Below are 15056 nucleotides of genomic sequence, written 5' to 3'. Positions count from 1 at the left end.
TCCACTACCACCTCCATGCAGCAATTTTCAGATTCACTCCTCTAACACAAACTTGCCTTCTAAGGTCCATAGCCACAGTCTCTAACACTCCCCCATAGACACACAGATCAACTGAGCTTATAGCTAAAATAGAGTTCGTAACATTCTTCTCCCTTCTTTACTATACACTGTCTTCAGTAACTCCCCTCTTGATCATCACAGCCAACACTATTTTTTTTCTTGTTGTTCTGGACAACAATTGGAGCAACATCTTCATCTCATGTTTCTCACAGCCTCCATAGATCCACAGGATGTCTAAGGTTTGCATATACTTTCTCCATCCAGGCTCTCATTATCTCATGCCTTTATTGCTACAATATTTCTTTTTCTGACCTTTACAAATGTGATCTTGCCCTCCATGTATCTGTTCAAGATGCTGCTAGAAATATCATTTTCCTCACACATCACTCTGACCGTGTCATTTCTCTTAGTAGCTGTAGACTGCTGTCCCAATATCTATCTCATTAGTGCAATCTACTTGTCTTCATTAAGGAAATGTCAATTTCTTCCTACGGTCAACCAAAGAGGTCAATCCCCATCACCTACTTATTAATATTTCAAGCAGACATGACCCATGATTTTTCTGGTGCCACGCATCAATCTTTGGATGACTATCTTATAAACATCTGCACCTCTTATGCACTATCCTTCTTTACAACTCCTCTAGGAATCTTGCATTTCATGGTACTTACAGGAATGTGGTTAGCCTGCTGGTGTTTTAAAACCACTGCTGGTCACGCTGAACGTAATTACTTTGTCATCTCCTTGTACTTTCTCATAAGGCTGCATCACCTTCCAGTATTTAAAGTGCAGCAACATGTCAAAAAGACGAGGACATTTTTCTGATCTGTGATTTCTGATCCATGATTAAGGCTCATAAATCCTACAGCAGAACTCTAACTGGTATTAATAATAATGAATGAAATCCCTATTATGGTGCTACTGAGCTGAGGTACAAGAGATTATGTCACTTGCCTCAGGTCATGAAGGAAGACTGTAAGAGAGCTTCAACTGAATTCTGGCTTTGTAAGCCCTGCCCTAACCACAGTACTACCTTTCTTCTACCTATTTCAATAGTTATCTACAAAGTATTACGATTTCAGCAGGCTCAGCTGGGCAGTTCTGCATATTTATTTGTGGAAGAATTAAGCTTTATGAGAAACAAAATGCGGAAATTTCCATTTTATAGTCTGATTTCTTTCCTGCAGAGAAAATGCATTAGTTTATACTCTTTCCTTTCGAATGGATCCTATTCTGAATGGTCCGTTGAGGGCATTTGGACTGCAGAATCCAGACTCTTTATTTATTTACACCTTAAAAACTAAGTAATGCTGTCTTATTTCTTCCTTTTGCTCTTAAAGTGATAAATACATATTTGAGGGTTCCAGCAACACTTCGTTAGCGATGAGCCATTAAGTAACTTGCATTATAAATGATTGTCATATTTTTGCAGAATCTACAAAACACAAATGCTTCTTCCTCATTTACTGGCTCTGTAATAGTTAATGAACTCATTCTACTCTTCAACAGTTACTCTGAGTGCAGATAAAGACTTTTTCAATGAGAAAAAGCAATATTAATGTGGATTTTCCTTTTTGCTGGAGATGATGAAATAGTTCAGATCACTTCATCACTATTTAAGTAAAATAATCTTTCATATCTTAATTTTTACAGTAAACAGAACACAACTGCACTTATATTAAACCTTTCCTCCACGCTATTTTAGAAGTTTTTAAGCAATAGGCAGAAAGGATAGAAATGCTGAGATTTCTCAAAAGGATTTGAATGCTCAATTAAATGAACAGGAATTAAACATGCAGTCCTGCAGGCAGCTCTGCAAATATCAGTTTCTCTCGAGAAGGGCACGATCCCATCATTTTTACTGAGGCAAAATTTCCATTTGCCTTCACTGGCAATTTTGCTTGAAAGCCAACAGCTTGATTGAAATTTGCCCTTTAAAACAGCATGATTAAAAACAGTTGCAGCTCTGTTAAATTACATATATGTTCTTAGTATTTTTAGCAGATATATATTATCAAACTAATTATCTCAGATGTGTCAGAGGAATGTGTCAGGTTCTCATTACTTGTGGTAAAGATACTTTTTAATGAATTGCTATTCAAGTTTGATGCAATTAAAATATTAAAATTGCTTATTTAAAATACGATGGAGCAAATCCTCCTGGAACTCACATGCATAAAACACCCGTGATTCCATCCATTAAATGATTTTAGAAAATCTCTGAACAAGAAGATGTCTTTGCTGTATCTTAGAAACATGCAGTTATTTGACTTCCGATCTGCATCAGTAGACTAAGAATAATTACAGCATCAGAAATGGTGAAGGCTAAATACCTGCATAGCCACTGATTCAACGCAAAGGCTGTCTACTGCTTAAATTTCTCTGGATCCCTCCAGCAGATCTCTGCTGTGACAGAAGTAAGCACAGACCTTGTGTTGGCCTTTCGATACAGGGCCAATTTTAACCTCAAACAAAACGCTAAAGGCCTGAACTTGCTGCATCACCTCGTTCAATAGAACATTTACTATTGACTTTACTAGGATCAGAATTGAGACTTCAATAAAGCCCTTTTTATAATGAGTGCATTTGGAGAACAGCTGGGATTTCAAACACACATTTTAAACAAATCATGTGGATTCTTTAATGCATGAAGGATACATAAAAAAATGGCTGTCCTAATTTATCTGGCAAAACCACAGCATTTTAAAAGTACAGTCTGCAGCATTGCAAGGTATTGCAAGTGGTTTTATGAAAATATTTTTGTTCCTTCCTAGAGATAGCTGTGAGTAGCCTCTCTCCGGGCTTTTCCAATTGTGTATAAATAATCCCTAGTGACGGCCAGAGTAGTCCTCTTAAGCCCTTCTTCCTCAGTTGTGCCATGCATCTGACAAACCAAAACAGAGAATGCTTTCATCCCAGAAATCCTGCATATTATTTGAGGTGCAGGTAGGCTGCAGAGGAGTTACCTGGGGTTTTTTTTCAGTGGAGGCATGAGCTAATTATACTTGCAGTAAAATGTTTTAAAAATAGGATTTACTATGACTTCCACAGATCTTGGGGGAAGAAGGAAAGTAAAAGGGGGACTGAAATAATAAGGTCACTGTAAATTCTTTTTTTCAATAAAATTGGATTCCAATAGCAGGCAGCGGAACCCAATCCAGACAGGTTTAACTGGCAGCCTTCCAAAAGTGAGATGAGAGGTCCTCTCAGTAGTAATTGTCTAAATGGAATAGTCTGTGGTTATTGTGCAACTTCTTCATCTACTTTATTGTACCTTTATAATGAAATGATGTAATTCCTTTTTTTTTTTTCCTTTTCTTTCTTGTTTTCCTTCCGACTAGTGCAGGAAAGCATCTGAGCAACATTGTTGTAGGACGCAGACAGACTCTGTGGCTTCCAGATTTATTTCTGGGTCACTAAAAGTCACATAGAAGGATTTTTGAGCCCGTGTTTGATGAAACAGGACATAAACTCTGCTCTCTGACATGAATGGTCACTTATCCGCATTTCAAATCTCTGCTTGCTTAGCGGTGGGGGTAGTCGTTTCACTGCGATGTTTTTGGTAGGGGGAGGGAATGCTGCTTTTGCTAGAAACTCAGTGGTAAACAGGCAGACAGTGGATCTAATAGGATATAGAGAACACTGAATTCAAAGGGGTGTTAAGCAGCAGTGCTATTTAATTCACAAAGGAGACTGGACAGACACCTGAGTATTGGGAGAAGCTTAGAGCATTGTGCTGAACAACCCAGAGCCAGCGCTTCCTGACTCTGCAAGGCTTTACGGATCAGGAGTGAAACTCTGGTGCCGAGATGCTCTAAGACTTAATCACATACGAAAGCAGAATCAGAGGACCAGCTTTATAAGCCCTTTCTTTCTGACTGCTCATCTCTACAAGAGTGCTTTACCTCAGTTAAAACAGCCCATTCAGGGAATAGAGATTATTCAGGTGAGTAAGAGTTATCAAGACTGGGCCCTGGGTTTGCATGTTCAACTCCAATAATTTCTTTAATGGCTGTAATTTCTGTTGCTTCTGTTTTGTTGGGGTTTTTTTTCATTCATGATAACAAAAAGGGCAAGTTAACGGTCCAATTTTGATCCAGCTTTAGAATATTCTTCAGGTCTTTGGTCTCATGTCTGCCTGCCTCTCCCCAAGTACACTCACTTGTGGCAATCTGTTTTAATTCATTGCCTATTTATCTAATTGTATTATTTTGAAATACGCAACTGGGTCCTATGGTAATATAAGAAAAGAGATAGCTCTAACATAAATAGGACCAGCTATTTTATCCATGCTTTAGTGTCTATTATATCTACCCAATAAGACATCTGAAGTAAGAGATGTCCATTTTTTCTAGCAAAATCCAACATAAAGGTTTCGATTCATTTGCCAGAAAGTAAAAACTAATAAATACAGAATAGAGTTACAGATTTGACCTGGCGTATTCAGAACAGCACTGTTTTTTAAAACCACTGGCATCAGAACACTGCCAAGTACCATAGGGCCTGATCCTGCCACAAGCCATTGCCTACAGCTTGTATTAATTTCAACAGAGTTCATAAGCAGAATAACTGCAGGGTATTTGCAAAGCTAGTTAGTCTCTTAATGAGCATTTTTTGTTATCCTTTGATAGACAAACCTACCATGCTCAATACTGGAAGTTTTGCCTTGGGAAAAATGTAGGATCTGTCTCAAAATAAAAGGATCACTTAGATCCTGTCAAGCTTAAAAAAAAAAAAAAGAAGCAAAAAACAAAAAGCCACCAACCCTTAGCAGTATTTACATCCAATTACACACAGCATTTCATGCAAGACTTGGGGCCAGAACCTACATTAGTTTATCCAGTTCCAGAAGAGGTGTGCTAGATTGAATTAACAGCTGGCAGAGGAAGGAGAGTAAAAGGTTGAAGTATCAACGACATCCTCTTTTACAGGGTATTTGCCCTGGAGCTCACACAGAGGCATTTCATCTGTGCAGGAATATTTACCCCAGTCAGGGTATTTGTATAGATGTACTGACAAAGTACATCTATAGCTCTTCACAGCCGCACAGGGCATGCTTGGCCCAAGCACTCACTCATGCAACCTCTAACTCCAGACAAGTGTCTGCCATGGAAGAAAAACTAGAAAAGCAAGGTGGTGCTGTCAGGAAGAAACTAGAACACCTGCCTCATTTTGAACTTATAGCAGCTCTCAATTTCAGACAACGATGGCAAATGCATTTCTTCCACTTTCATTGCATAGCTGACGATCATAAAGAAACAGTCTAGCAGGTGGCCTTAGATGGGAACACAGACACTAGTTGACTACCCATATAATGCTGGCTCCTTCTAATTCAGTGATTCCAGCATACAAGGATTTTTAACAGACAGGTATTTTACATCACGTTTTGGTAAGGAGGAAGTAAAACCCAATAGTTCTCTTGATCTAGGAAAACATAAAGTGGACAAGACATCCTATAATACCTCCAGTTTCATTTCTGAGCAAATCAAATGCTTTATTTTATAAAATTCCCATTATACTTGCTTATCTATGTTTTAATCCGGAATTGCCAAAGGAACATACCTCCATAGCGTTAGTGCTAACACATGTTCCCCTCCATCATGGCTGAGAATTACAGTATAGGCATATCCTCACTCCAGAAAGACCATCAAATGAACTATAATGTTGGTATTCAGTGTTAAAAATTTCTCTCTTTTAACACTTCCCTCAAGGTACAATGAAGTTTGTTAAATGTGTATCAAAAAACCTTTAAAGAAGGCAAGAAGTGACACACACCAATATTTGCACGTACCTCCCTTATGAGAATAATTTGCACTTCTGACCTTGGGGCAGCTACTCTGCAAAGTGGCTACCTGGTCATCTGCAGACACATATGTCCAGGAATATGGGTGCAGGAACGCACACTGTACCTGATTCTGGGAATCCCTTGCTACCAGCTGAACGCTGTATATATTTAGAGTTAGTTGACTACTCGCACAGTCACACATACACATGAACATGCACGAATTACAGCAGGATCTTTTGAAGACTATCTTCTCTGACATTTAACTACCTCAGCTTGAGTTGCCACATTTTCTTTACAGCTAACACTTAGCAGAGCTACCCTTACACACAACCCAGTGCCAGGCAATTTCACTAGTTTCTGACAGGAGAAATGGACATTTCAGAGGACAACACCACAGGCAGTGAAAGAGTCTCACATATTTCAAGACATAAAAACCTCTCTAATAACTGAAACTCCATTTGCCAAAGGTGAGTTCTGGTGACATGTTTGCCCGCTGTCAAGGTTGGATTCTTTGTTTACGCCCCGAGCACAGCAAGCACACGTGGCAGAGCTCCCAGCACGTCCACGTCCTCACCTAGAGAGGGAAGAGGAATTCCTCCCTCGGCACTGAAATCAGCAGCAGGGTGCCAGGGTGCTGACAGACTTTGGACACATTCACTTGTGCATTACAAATGGGACTGAAGCCACCAGTTCATCTCATAGGAGTCATTAAATAGCAACCAGATTTTAAGGGGCACTAGCAACACAGACAGGATCCCAGCTAGGTTCCCTGCCACACCACCTGTTCGTACTGTTTCACTTCAAGTCTACACCATGCTACTCACCTCTACTGCTCATTTTTAAAACATACGGAACAAAATGTATACATTGGCAAGCACATGTGAGAGTATATCCCTCATGAATAATTAGCTTTAAGCAATAATTCCTCTTGCACTGTCTGAAGAGGGAATTAATGCAGGCTATCAAGGGAGTTTGGGACAGAGAACACACTTAGAAAACAAGTAGTTTTAGATTGTACAGTGAAAGAAGCAATGGTTTCACTGCTATGGAAATAAACCACTGGAGATATGCAATGGAAGAACCACAGGAGGGACGTGTTATTTTGCTATATGGAATAACCGTGCCATGGGTAGCAAAGATGCTGTCATACTCTACTGAAACCATCATCATCCTGCAAAATCATACATCTTTTGTAGACAAGATGTTTAGGCTGGGTTTTTATGCATATCTCCCCTTTCTATACTTTGGATCAAAGAAACATTTGAGGCAAACTGACCATCACCTTGAATTGATACCTTGGGGGGGAAAAGGGAAGGACCAAAAGACAAGAAAAAACATAGCACAAAAATGCTACAAGCAAACATATGCATCTCTACCCCAAGAGAAATTATTCCTTTCTAACACTCCTAATAAATTCATGTAATGTTTTGTAGACATTGAAAATATTCCAAAACATAGCTCAGTGTAAACAGCAAGCTGGGTTTCCTCCTGCTCTTTTGCATTTCTCTTTGTTTACTCTCCATTTGAGGACAGAAAAAGCCTACATGTGAGCACTGCAAATGGTGTATTTTGGGACTGATGGGGCATTCAGTAAAGGAACGATGAAATACAGACACACGTAGCCTCCAATAAAATAATATGTACCTTGCATGAGTCACCAGGGTCAAATTATATTTTAAAAAAAATCCAATGTCTGCTTTAATAATACTTGGTATGTGGAAAATAATCTGATACCATGGTGATGAGTAGAGTACATTAAGACTGAGACATAAGAAAGACATTTTGGGCTGTGTCTGCTCCCACCTCCACTGCCTTCTTGCTCCCAAACCCCATGCCTCAGCAACAGAGACCCCAAGGGAAACTGCCCTGGCAGTCCTTTGGGAAGCAATGACCAGCCAGGCCAGTTGACCCATTGCAAGGAGAGGCACTTGGCTAGAGACGCCAGCTCCCATCTGTAAGTGCAAATGGCTCTGGTCAGCCTCTGCTCAGCTCAGGAGGGCCTGGCACATTCATCTGGTAAAAAGGAACAGCCCTTACCTTTGGCAATCAGCTCCTCCAGCTCTTGATCGAATCCTTGTCGGTGGCATTTCCTCCAGAGCCCCATGTTGGTCGAGTTGTACTGTCTGTTGCACTCATCGACTGCGCTCATAGCAAAGATCTGCCTCCTGTTTCTTGCCAAGAGGAGTTTCCCTTCCCAGCGGTCCAACCTAGACCTGCTGGCCCTGAGAGGCAGGTTGTTGTTGGAGTTATAAATGAAGCCAGGGTCATTTCTCTTAGTGGTGATGCTCTTGCACCTCTCTCTGTGCTTCCTGGCATCAGTTTCATACCAATGGTCAGAGCAGATTGCCACAGCCAGCATGCCCAGGGCACACAGAGCTAAAGAGAGGCCAGCATACAGCAGTAACCTTCCAGCAGCCATACCTCAGCTTCACAGAAACACCATGGACATCTTCACAACAGGCAAAGCCCTCGAGCGTTGAGACGATGCAAAACCTCCGGAGCAGCTGCTAGGTGTCACTTGGCCGAGACTGCCTCAAACATCCCCAACCCCCGTGGCTCACATCCACGTTGCGGAGGGATGCCAAGAGTGCTACAAAGTTCTGCCTTGGGGACAGTCCTGGAGTCTCATCTGCCTATTCTCCTCTACAGAGGAGACCTGGCAGGGTGAAACACAGCCTTCCACCTCAAACAGGAGCAAGCCAGCGACCCACCTATACAAAGATGTCCTGCTCCGTCACCACGAGCACCTGAGCGACCGGGACCGAAGGGATGGATCCCCCCTGAAAAGACCTGAAAGCTACCTGAAAGCTGTTTGATCAGTCCATTAATCTCTTTCAGGTCAGAAATCCAGAAGAGATGGCTTTCAGCTCAGCAGGCTCACCCCAGCATCATCAGAGGACGGAAAAGTTCAGCATCCAGCGCTCTCCGGCTTCCAAGCAGCCCCGTTATCCCGGTGTCGGGAATGGGTGACTCGCCTTTTCTTTGTCAGCGGCTCAGCGAGAGCATCATCGTCTGGGCGGCCGGTGGCTTGCTTAGGTTTAAAGCGGGGTCGAAGGGGGAGGGAGAGGGGGGAGCAATCTGTTGTTGTCGCTGCTGCCCTTTTAAATCGCGGCTCCGACACAACCTCCCCGGCTGGAGCTGGAAAGGCGGGCGTGCACCGCGCTCCCCCTTAGCAGGCTGGGCTGACAGTCACTGACATCTCGGCTTCGGAAACACCTCGGCTTCTCCCCGCCAGCCTTGCCATTCACTCTCCCGCTTTTGTCATCTGCGCCGTCATCCCCATCAGCCGAAGGATGCTCCCCGGTTCTCCGGTGCCCGGCCCCAGCATCGCTCTGCCCGCACGCACCGACACCCTTCCCGCACACCCCGGGATCGGAGCAGCTTCCTTCGTGTCCCCCCCCCGGGGCTGCTGGGATGTGTTATGCACAGTTTGCCTAACGCGGCGGCACGTTGGCCATCTGCAAGATGAAGGCAGGGCTTCGGCTGGAGGAAAGGATGCTGAGGAGCGGGGAGGGAGGAGAAGGGAGGTCGGGGGTAGAAAGCAAACCAAAACAAACCGGGGAGGAGGAGGAGGAGGGAGGGGAAGGAAAGCTACACACCTTACACGGGGAGAGGAAAGCAGCCCCTAACTGTTGTCAACATAATTTCTCTGCCATATGGCCTTATCTCCACGTCGGAGCTCAGATTTTTTAGCTTGGCAGCTTCATGAGAGTCGTATCCCTGGCATCGGCAATTATATGTTCAGACATATTATTTTTTTTTTCTCCTTAAATTTCCACTCCCTTTCTCTCTAATGGGAATAACTCACCCATCCTGTAGAGATCAAGTGCAACAGAAGGCGAGTTGGAGTCCCCAAGCTTTAGAAATCTCATTTCAAATGTTTTTAACCCAAATAAGAGTGAATCCAATCTTCTGTACACCTGGGAATCTTTCCTTGTTCAAACACCGAGCCCTGCAGCCTTGGCTAAAGCCTACAGACAGAGAATACAGAGCGCTGAGCCAAAAGCCAGTGATGTCACCCATGCAACGTGAGACTCATTTCTTATTTCTCTAGCCTCCTTAAAGATAAACTGCACCACTTCCCAGGCAGGAAATGTCGAAGCCTTACTTTCTTAACAGGGGAAAATGGAAAACCTGGATTTAACTGGATCCTGCTCATTCTTGGTCACAAGCCCTTACACTGTGTCAACCAAATGCAAGACAACTGGAGCCATTTCCTACTGCACCAAAAAATCCCAGCCTACTACATACCACAAAGCATGAGCTTGAATGAAAAACCTGGATTCAAGACTTGGATTCTGTGCGATCAAGAAAACTGAGGCCTCCAGACTGAATTGTACTGTTTAAGCAGGAAATAATCACAGTCATTCCCCTTGCATCAGAAAGCTCTGGATCCTGGCACATCCTGTTCTGTGAGTAGCACAGCATCCTGGAGCTGGCAGAGGGACCTAGTTAGCCCCATCCAATATTTGGCACCCACACACCAGCAACTCCACACCATGAATAGCAAACAACGCAGTCACTCCTACTGCACCAAAAAGTCCACTGCCTGATGCCTCTCCATGGACAAGTGCCGCAAAAATCTGCATCCATGCTGGATCCTACCAGCTTTCAGCCCCTGAAGCCCAAGCTGCATCATCTGAATGGAAAATAAGCACAGCAGTCTTTACCCTAGGTTGGTGATAGACCTTGACCCCAAGAGAGGAGTACTGTTGTTTTGCAGCTTTTTAAACACACAAAATGTGGTTGCTCCAGTGCAGAGAGGAGGACATAGTAGCTCTTGAAGTATCAGAAACGCATACTCGGATTTTCTTGTGAAATATAGCTGCATCAGAAAAAAAACACATGGCTGAATCCTACCAGATTTTGGCCTCAAACTGAATTGTATCATAAAAAAAGTCAAGATGTCTTCTTCCATTTTACCTGGCAAAAACAGGCCCCAAGTGTTACAACCCAAATAAGGGAAAATGGGGGGTCATAACACTTGAGTCAGCTGGGATTTTTACCTAGGGCTAAAAATAGCATCTCTCCCAATAGACCATTTTCAGTTTGAGAAGTACTGTATTGCCTAACCCAGTTGCATGATTACGAAACTCGCAAAGGAAAGTCAGTCATCCAAACCACAGACATTGCGATAATCCACATCTGCTGAAACAGCTCTCTTGCAAAATTTCACTGTTATACTGTGAATATTAACTGTATCTGGAAAGCTCTAGATAAAGTTGGTTGTTCTATTGAAGCAAGACTCTGGTTTAAAGGGCTTCCCTCTGTTGTTCACAATAAAGGTAAATTTTTTAAGTTTTTTTAAAAACAGTTAAGCACAGGTGGATCCACTTCTATAACTGGATTCTTCAAGCTACCAAATGTCAGTACATAAAAAGAAATACATTTTATAGTGGGCTTGGAGCAGCCATATCTGTCATCTGTTTGGGGATAAAATGTAGAGGTTTGTGGTCAAAAAGCTGCTGGCTTCTATAAGAAGATAGTGAACAGGTTTCTCGTTTTAACACCCACACAGAGAGGAGAGTGCACCTGGATTTCTTTGACAATTTTTAGCATCAAGTCCAAAGCTGGAAGATGAGAACAGGAAACAAGCTTGATTCTACCAAAGGTGGTTTTCGGCTGATAGGGTTGATGGATTTGAGATTTAATTAAGCATGAGGACCCGCTACATTTATTCTCTATTTAGACCGAATTGGAAAACAGAACTGTTTGTTGTCTAAACTTCCAGTTTAGACAGAACTGAAAGACTAGGAGTAAGGGCAAAATGGAGGATCCAGCTCCTAGAGCTGTTTTGCTCATTATATTGGCCATAGATACATTAGGGGACAGGAAAATCGTATCACGTAATAATACTTACAAGTCTTTTCTAGTCAAACATTAGTATTACAATCCAAAGAGCCAAGATTTAGTTGGACCCAGACAGGTCCCAGTGTCAGGTTTTTCTGTCACACTCCAAGGCAGTAAGAGAGTTTGGGACAGGGGAGACTTTTGCACCTGGAGAAGCCAGACTTGTATCCTCTTGTCATTCTTGAACATGGCTTTGAAAGCCAAAAATCATCATGCAGTTCCAGGTTTTATCTTTCTCTCTGAAAAGGCATTTCAGTGGCAGTTTCTATGCATTTTTTTTCTTGCCTGCTTTAGCTTTATCAGATGGCAGTCTGCATCCTCCTGCAAGTCACCTTAAATATATAAATGTAGGAGAAAGTGTTGGATTTCAGATGAGCTCCAGTTTAACTCTTACATTAAACATTGCTCTCCCTCACAATCATTATCCCCTTCTTTTCAGAAGGGGCAGGATCTTGCTTGCTGCAAGCATTAAGAATCTCTCCTCGGTCTCTTCCCCAGATTATTATAGACAGCCCCTTTTCGGCACAAACAGATCATTATTAAATTCTCTTCCTCCCATCCCACCCCCGCCTCACCACAGGGGATAAAAAAACAATCCTTGTCGATCTACGGATGAATGTAAGCTGGGAGAAAGGCATTTTAAAAAAACTCCATGCGTACTTGGGCACGCTACGTGGAAACCGCTCCCTACAGTGAATTAAGGGCATCTTGGCAAAGGCAGGTAATTCATTGGTGTTAAATGAATCGGGGAGCGAAAATGCAGTTTGAGTAAAGGACCGAAAGCTGAGGCTTTCCCTTCTGCAGGTTACAATTTCAGTGATCCAGAGGGAAAGCTAAAGCACATGGGTGCACAGGAAAAATGTCTGAAGGCATGGGACAGAGAAGCGGAACCCGGCGAGTCTGTTCAGAGCAAATCCCTTGTGACAAGCCCTGTGCACTGCCTGCTATACCTCACCACGAATGTTATCTTACAGATAGGGTCAATCTCCTCTCCATTCCCTCCTAGGATTGTTTCCGCATTCCTTAGCATCCTCCATCTACCATCACCCACTGCCTTCCAAGAAAGCTTCTGACACAAAAGCAAAGACAGTGCCTGTACCAAGGTACACACAGGCGGGGTGTTCAGTTAGAAGGGGGGAAGGGCAGGGTTAATGGACAACCAATTGCAATTTGCTTTCCTTCGTGTTTTTTTTTTTTACATCAAAATGACCTCCACCATATTCTTCTTCCTCGTCTTTTTTCTTTTTCTTTTAAGAAAAAGAGTTCAGTGCCATCTAGTGGGGGAGGGGATTGAGCAAGTAAACGTTTTTCCCATTTCTGGGGATCTGTGTTGCTAACTCAGTTTATTCAACAGGGAGAGATGATCCTCACTGTTTCTCTCCTCTCTTTGTGATCTTCATTTCCCAGGAGGTGACGGTTAATTTACATCTGCTCAGCTTTCATTTTTTCTCACGAGCCGCCTATAGAAGCCAAAGGAACTCACGCTTATGTTGCATTACTTGGAGTAGCACTGGCCCTGGAGGCAGTTCGCTCCTCTAATTACAAGATTTCAAACACAAGACAGTAATCAAACCAAACACAGATATAACAAATTATATCTACTAATATTTTTTATCATTTCAATGCACCTTGGATACTGGTGTGGGTAAATCCTCAGCATCCCAAGTCTTTGACTGACACAAATATAAAAGATGCTGTCTATCCCATGGAAGCATCTTACGATAACTCCCACAATGTGAGCCATCAGTCAAACAGATTTTGGGGTGTTCAGGTGACTCAGAACTAAGCAGAGGCTCTATAAAGGAAGATGTGGACTGCAAAATGAGATGTAAAAGTTTCTCATCTAAAACCCAGGCATCTAAACCAGTCTTAATGCTCTTTCTAATTTATTTTTTTTAATAGAGAAAGGCATTTCCAGAGGGAAACACCATGCAGCTGGATAATGACAAACTAGCCATGCGCACACTCACACACATAAAGATTAGGCAGTCAGCTATGTACACAGTAGTGTTTAGCTGTGCACACACTAGTATCTAGCTGAACACACAAGCACCTAGCAGGATGTCTTCTGCCCTCACTCCTGCCAATTCCCAAGAGGAATTTGTTTTGCTGTCTCTCTGAGAAAAGAAAAACCCAAAACATTTGGATGGCAAAGTCAAGCGAGTGGATGCCAAATTTAAGATCACCCATGCAACACTAATTCACCCCTTATGCATAACACATTATGATACAATCTTTAATTACATGTTTTTTGTTTCCATGGGTCTCCTGCTTTTTTCAGCGCAAAGGATGGATGTTGCTCACTTAATGAACACTATTCAAATTTTCTCCTCTCCTTATCATCCAATGTGTGCATGTACTATTTACTGCAGAGCATCCAGATCTTGCATTCAATACAGAATGATTAATTTCCTCATGGGCTTTTCTATAGTGGTGTTCTCATTGTAGTGTTTGAGGATTGTTGGGTTTTTTTACAAACATCAATGAACTTATCTTCACAGCTCCCTACTGAGGAACAGAGATAAAAGCCAATATTTTCAAACATGTTAATGCATTTTGGGTGCTCAATTAAAGAAGCTTAGAACCAAAACTTTCAAAGTGCTTAGCACTTTTCTTCCTCAGAGAGCAGCTCTCAGTCACCTTGGCTCTAGACATGATGGGCAGTATTTCTACAAATTAGTGCATGGATGACTGATGCTGCATACACCGAAAATGGGGACCACATGGGCAGAAGTTGAGAAGAATGTAATTTATTTGAGTTGCTCAGCTTCATAATAGCGACTGTCGCAAAGGGCAAAATAAAATTCAATTTTCAATTTCAATTCAATTGCCTTAGCTGTATGATCATATTTTTTCCCCACTTGTCTTCCTCTTCTGGGCTCACTACACAGCCCCCAAACTCTTTACCAAACAGCCACCATCTCAGTACTGCAAAGTCCTACTTCATCCGTCATCTACCACGAATGGAAACAGAGTTCGTGTAGAGAATAGGATCTGATCATGCATCTTACTTCATGAACTCAAGACACAAGTGAATGGCAATTCATGGACAATTTTTATTCTGGTGTTTTCTAAGAGTCTTGATTTAGTGACCTGAAGTTATGATGAACAGGAGAAGCACGCATGAGCTGAGACAGAATTAATCAGGGGGTCAGGAACTGAATGGAGTGTAGCATCTAAACAACAGATTTATTTTCGGAAGAAGCAAAATGAATTGCTGGGCAGAAAGATATGTAGGTGAGCAGTGCTATATCATCTTTTTCAATAAAGTTGAGGGAATGGACAACATTAAATTGCCTTACACAGAGACAGGTAAAAGACAGTACCCAACTAAAAAGAACCATAATATGATTTTGGTTTT

The 15056-nt window shown here is 42.3% G+C and overlaps 1 protein-coding gene across 2 annotated transcripts in view; it reads right to left on the bottom strand.

Annotated features, from left to right (window-relative positions):
- Window positions 1-9988, bottom strand: part of TMEM178B (transmembrane protein 178B) — a 253229-nt gene extending 243241 nt beyond the window's left edge. Inside the window, exon 1 of one of the 2 annotated variants that reach the window (XM_054053610.1) lies at window positions 7883-9988. In XM_054053610.1, coding sequence (XP_053909585.1) covers window positions 7883-8264 — 382 coding nt within the window. In that variant the 5' untranslated portion in view covers window positions 8265-9988. The remainder of the gene's footprint in view (window positions 1-7882) is intronic. The other variant, XM_009560539.2, reaches the window with a different exon arrangement.
- Window positions 9989-15056: the final 5068 nt, after the last annotated feature.

Source organism: Cuculus canorus, chromosome 1, assembly GCF_017976375.1.
Source record: "Cuculus canorus isolate bCucCan1 chromosome 1, bCucCan1.pri, whole genome shotgun sequence".
Taxonomy (NCBI): Eukaryota; Metazoa; Chordata; class Aves; order Cuculiformes; family Cuculidae; genus Cuculus; species Cuculus canorus.
Note: the sequence above shows the minus strand (reverse complement) of the source record. Positions and strands in the feature narration are given on the sequence as shown.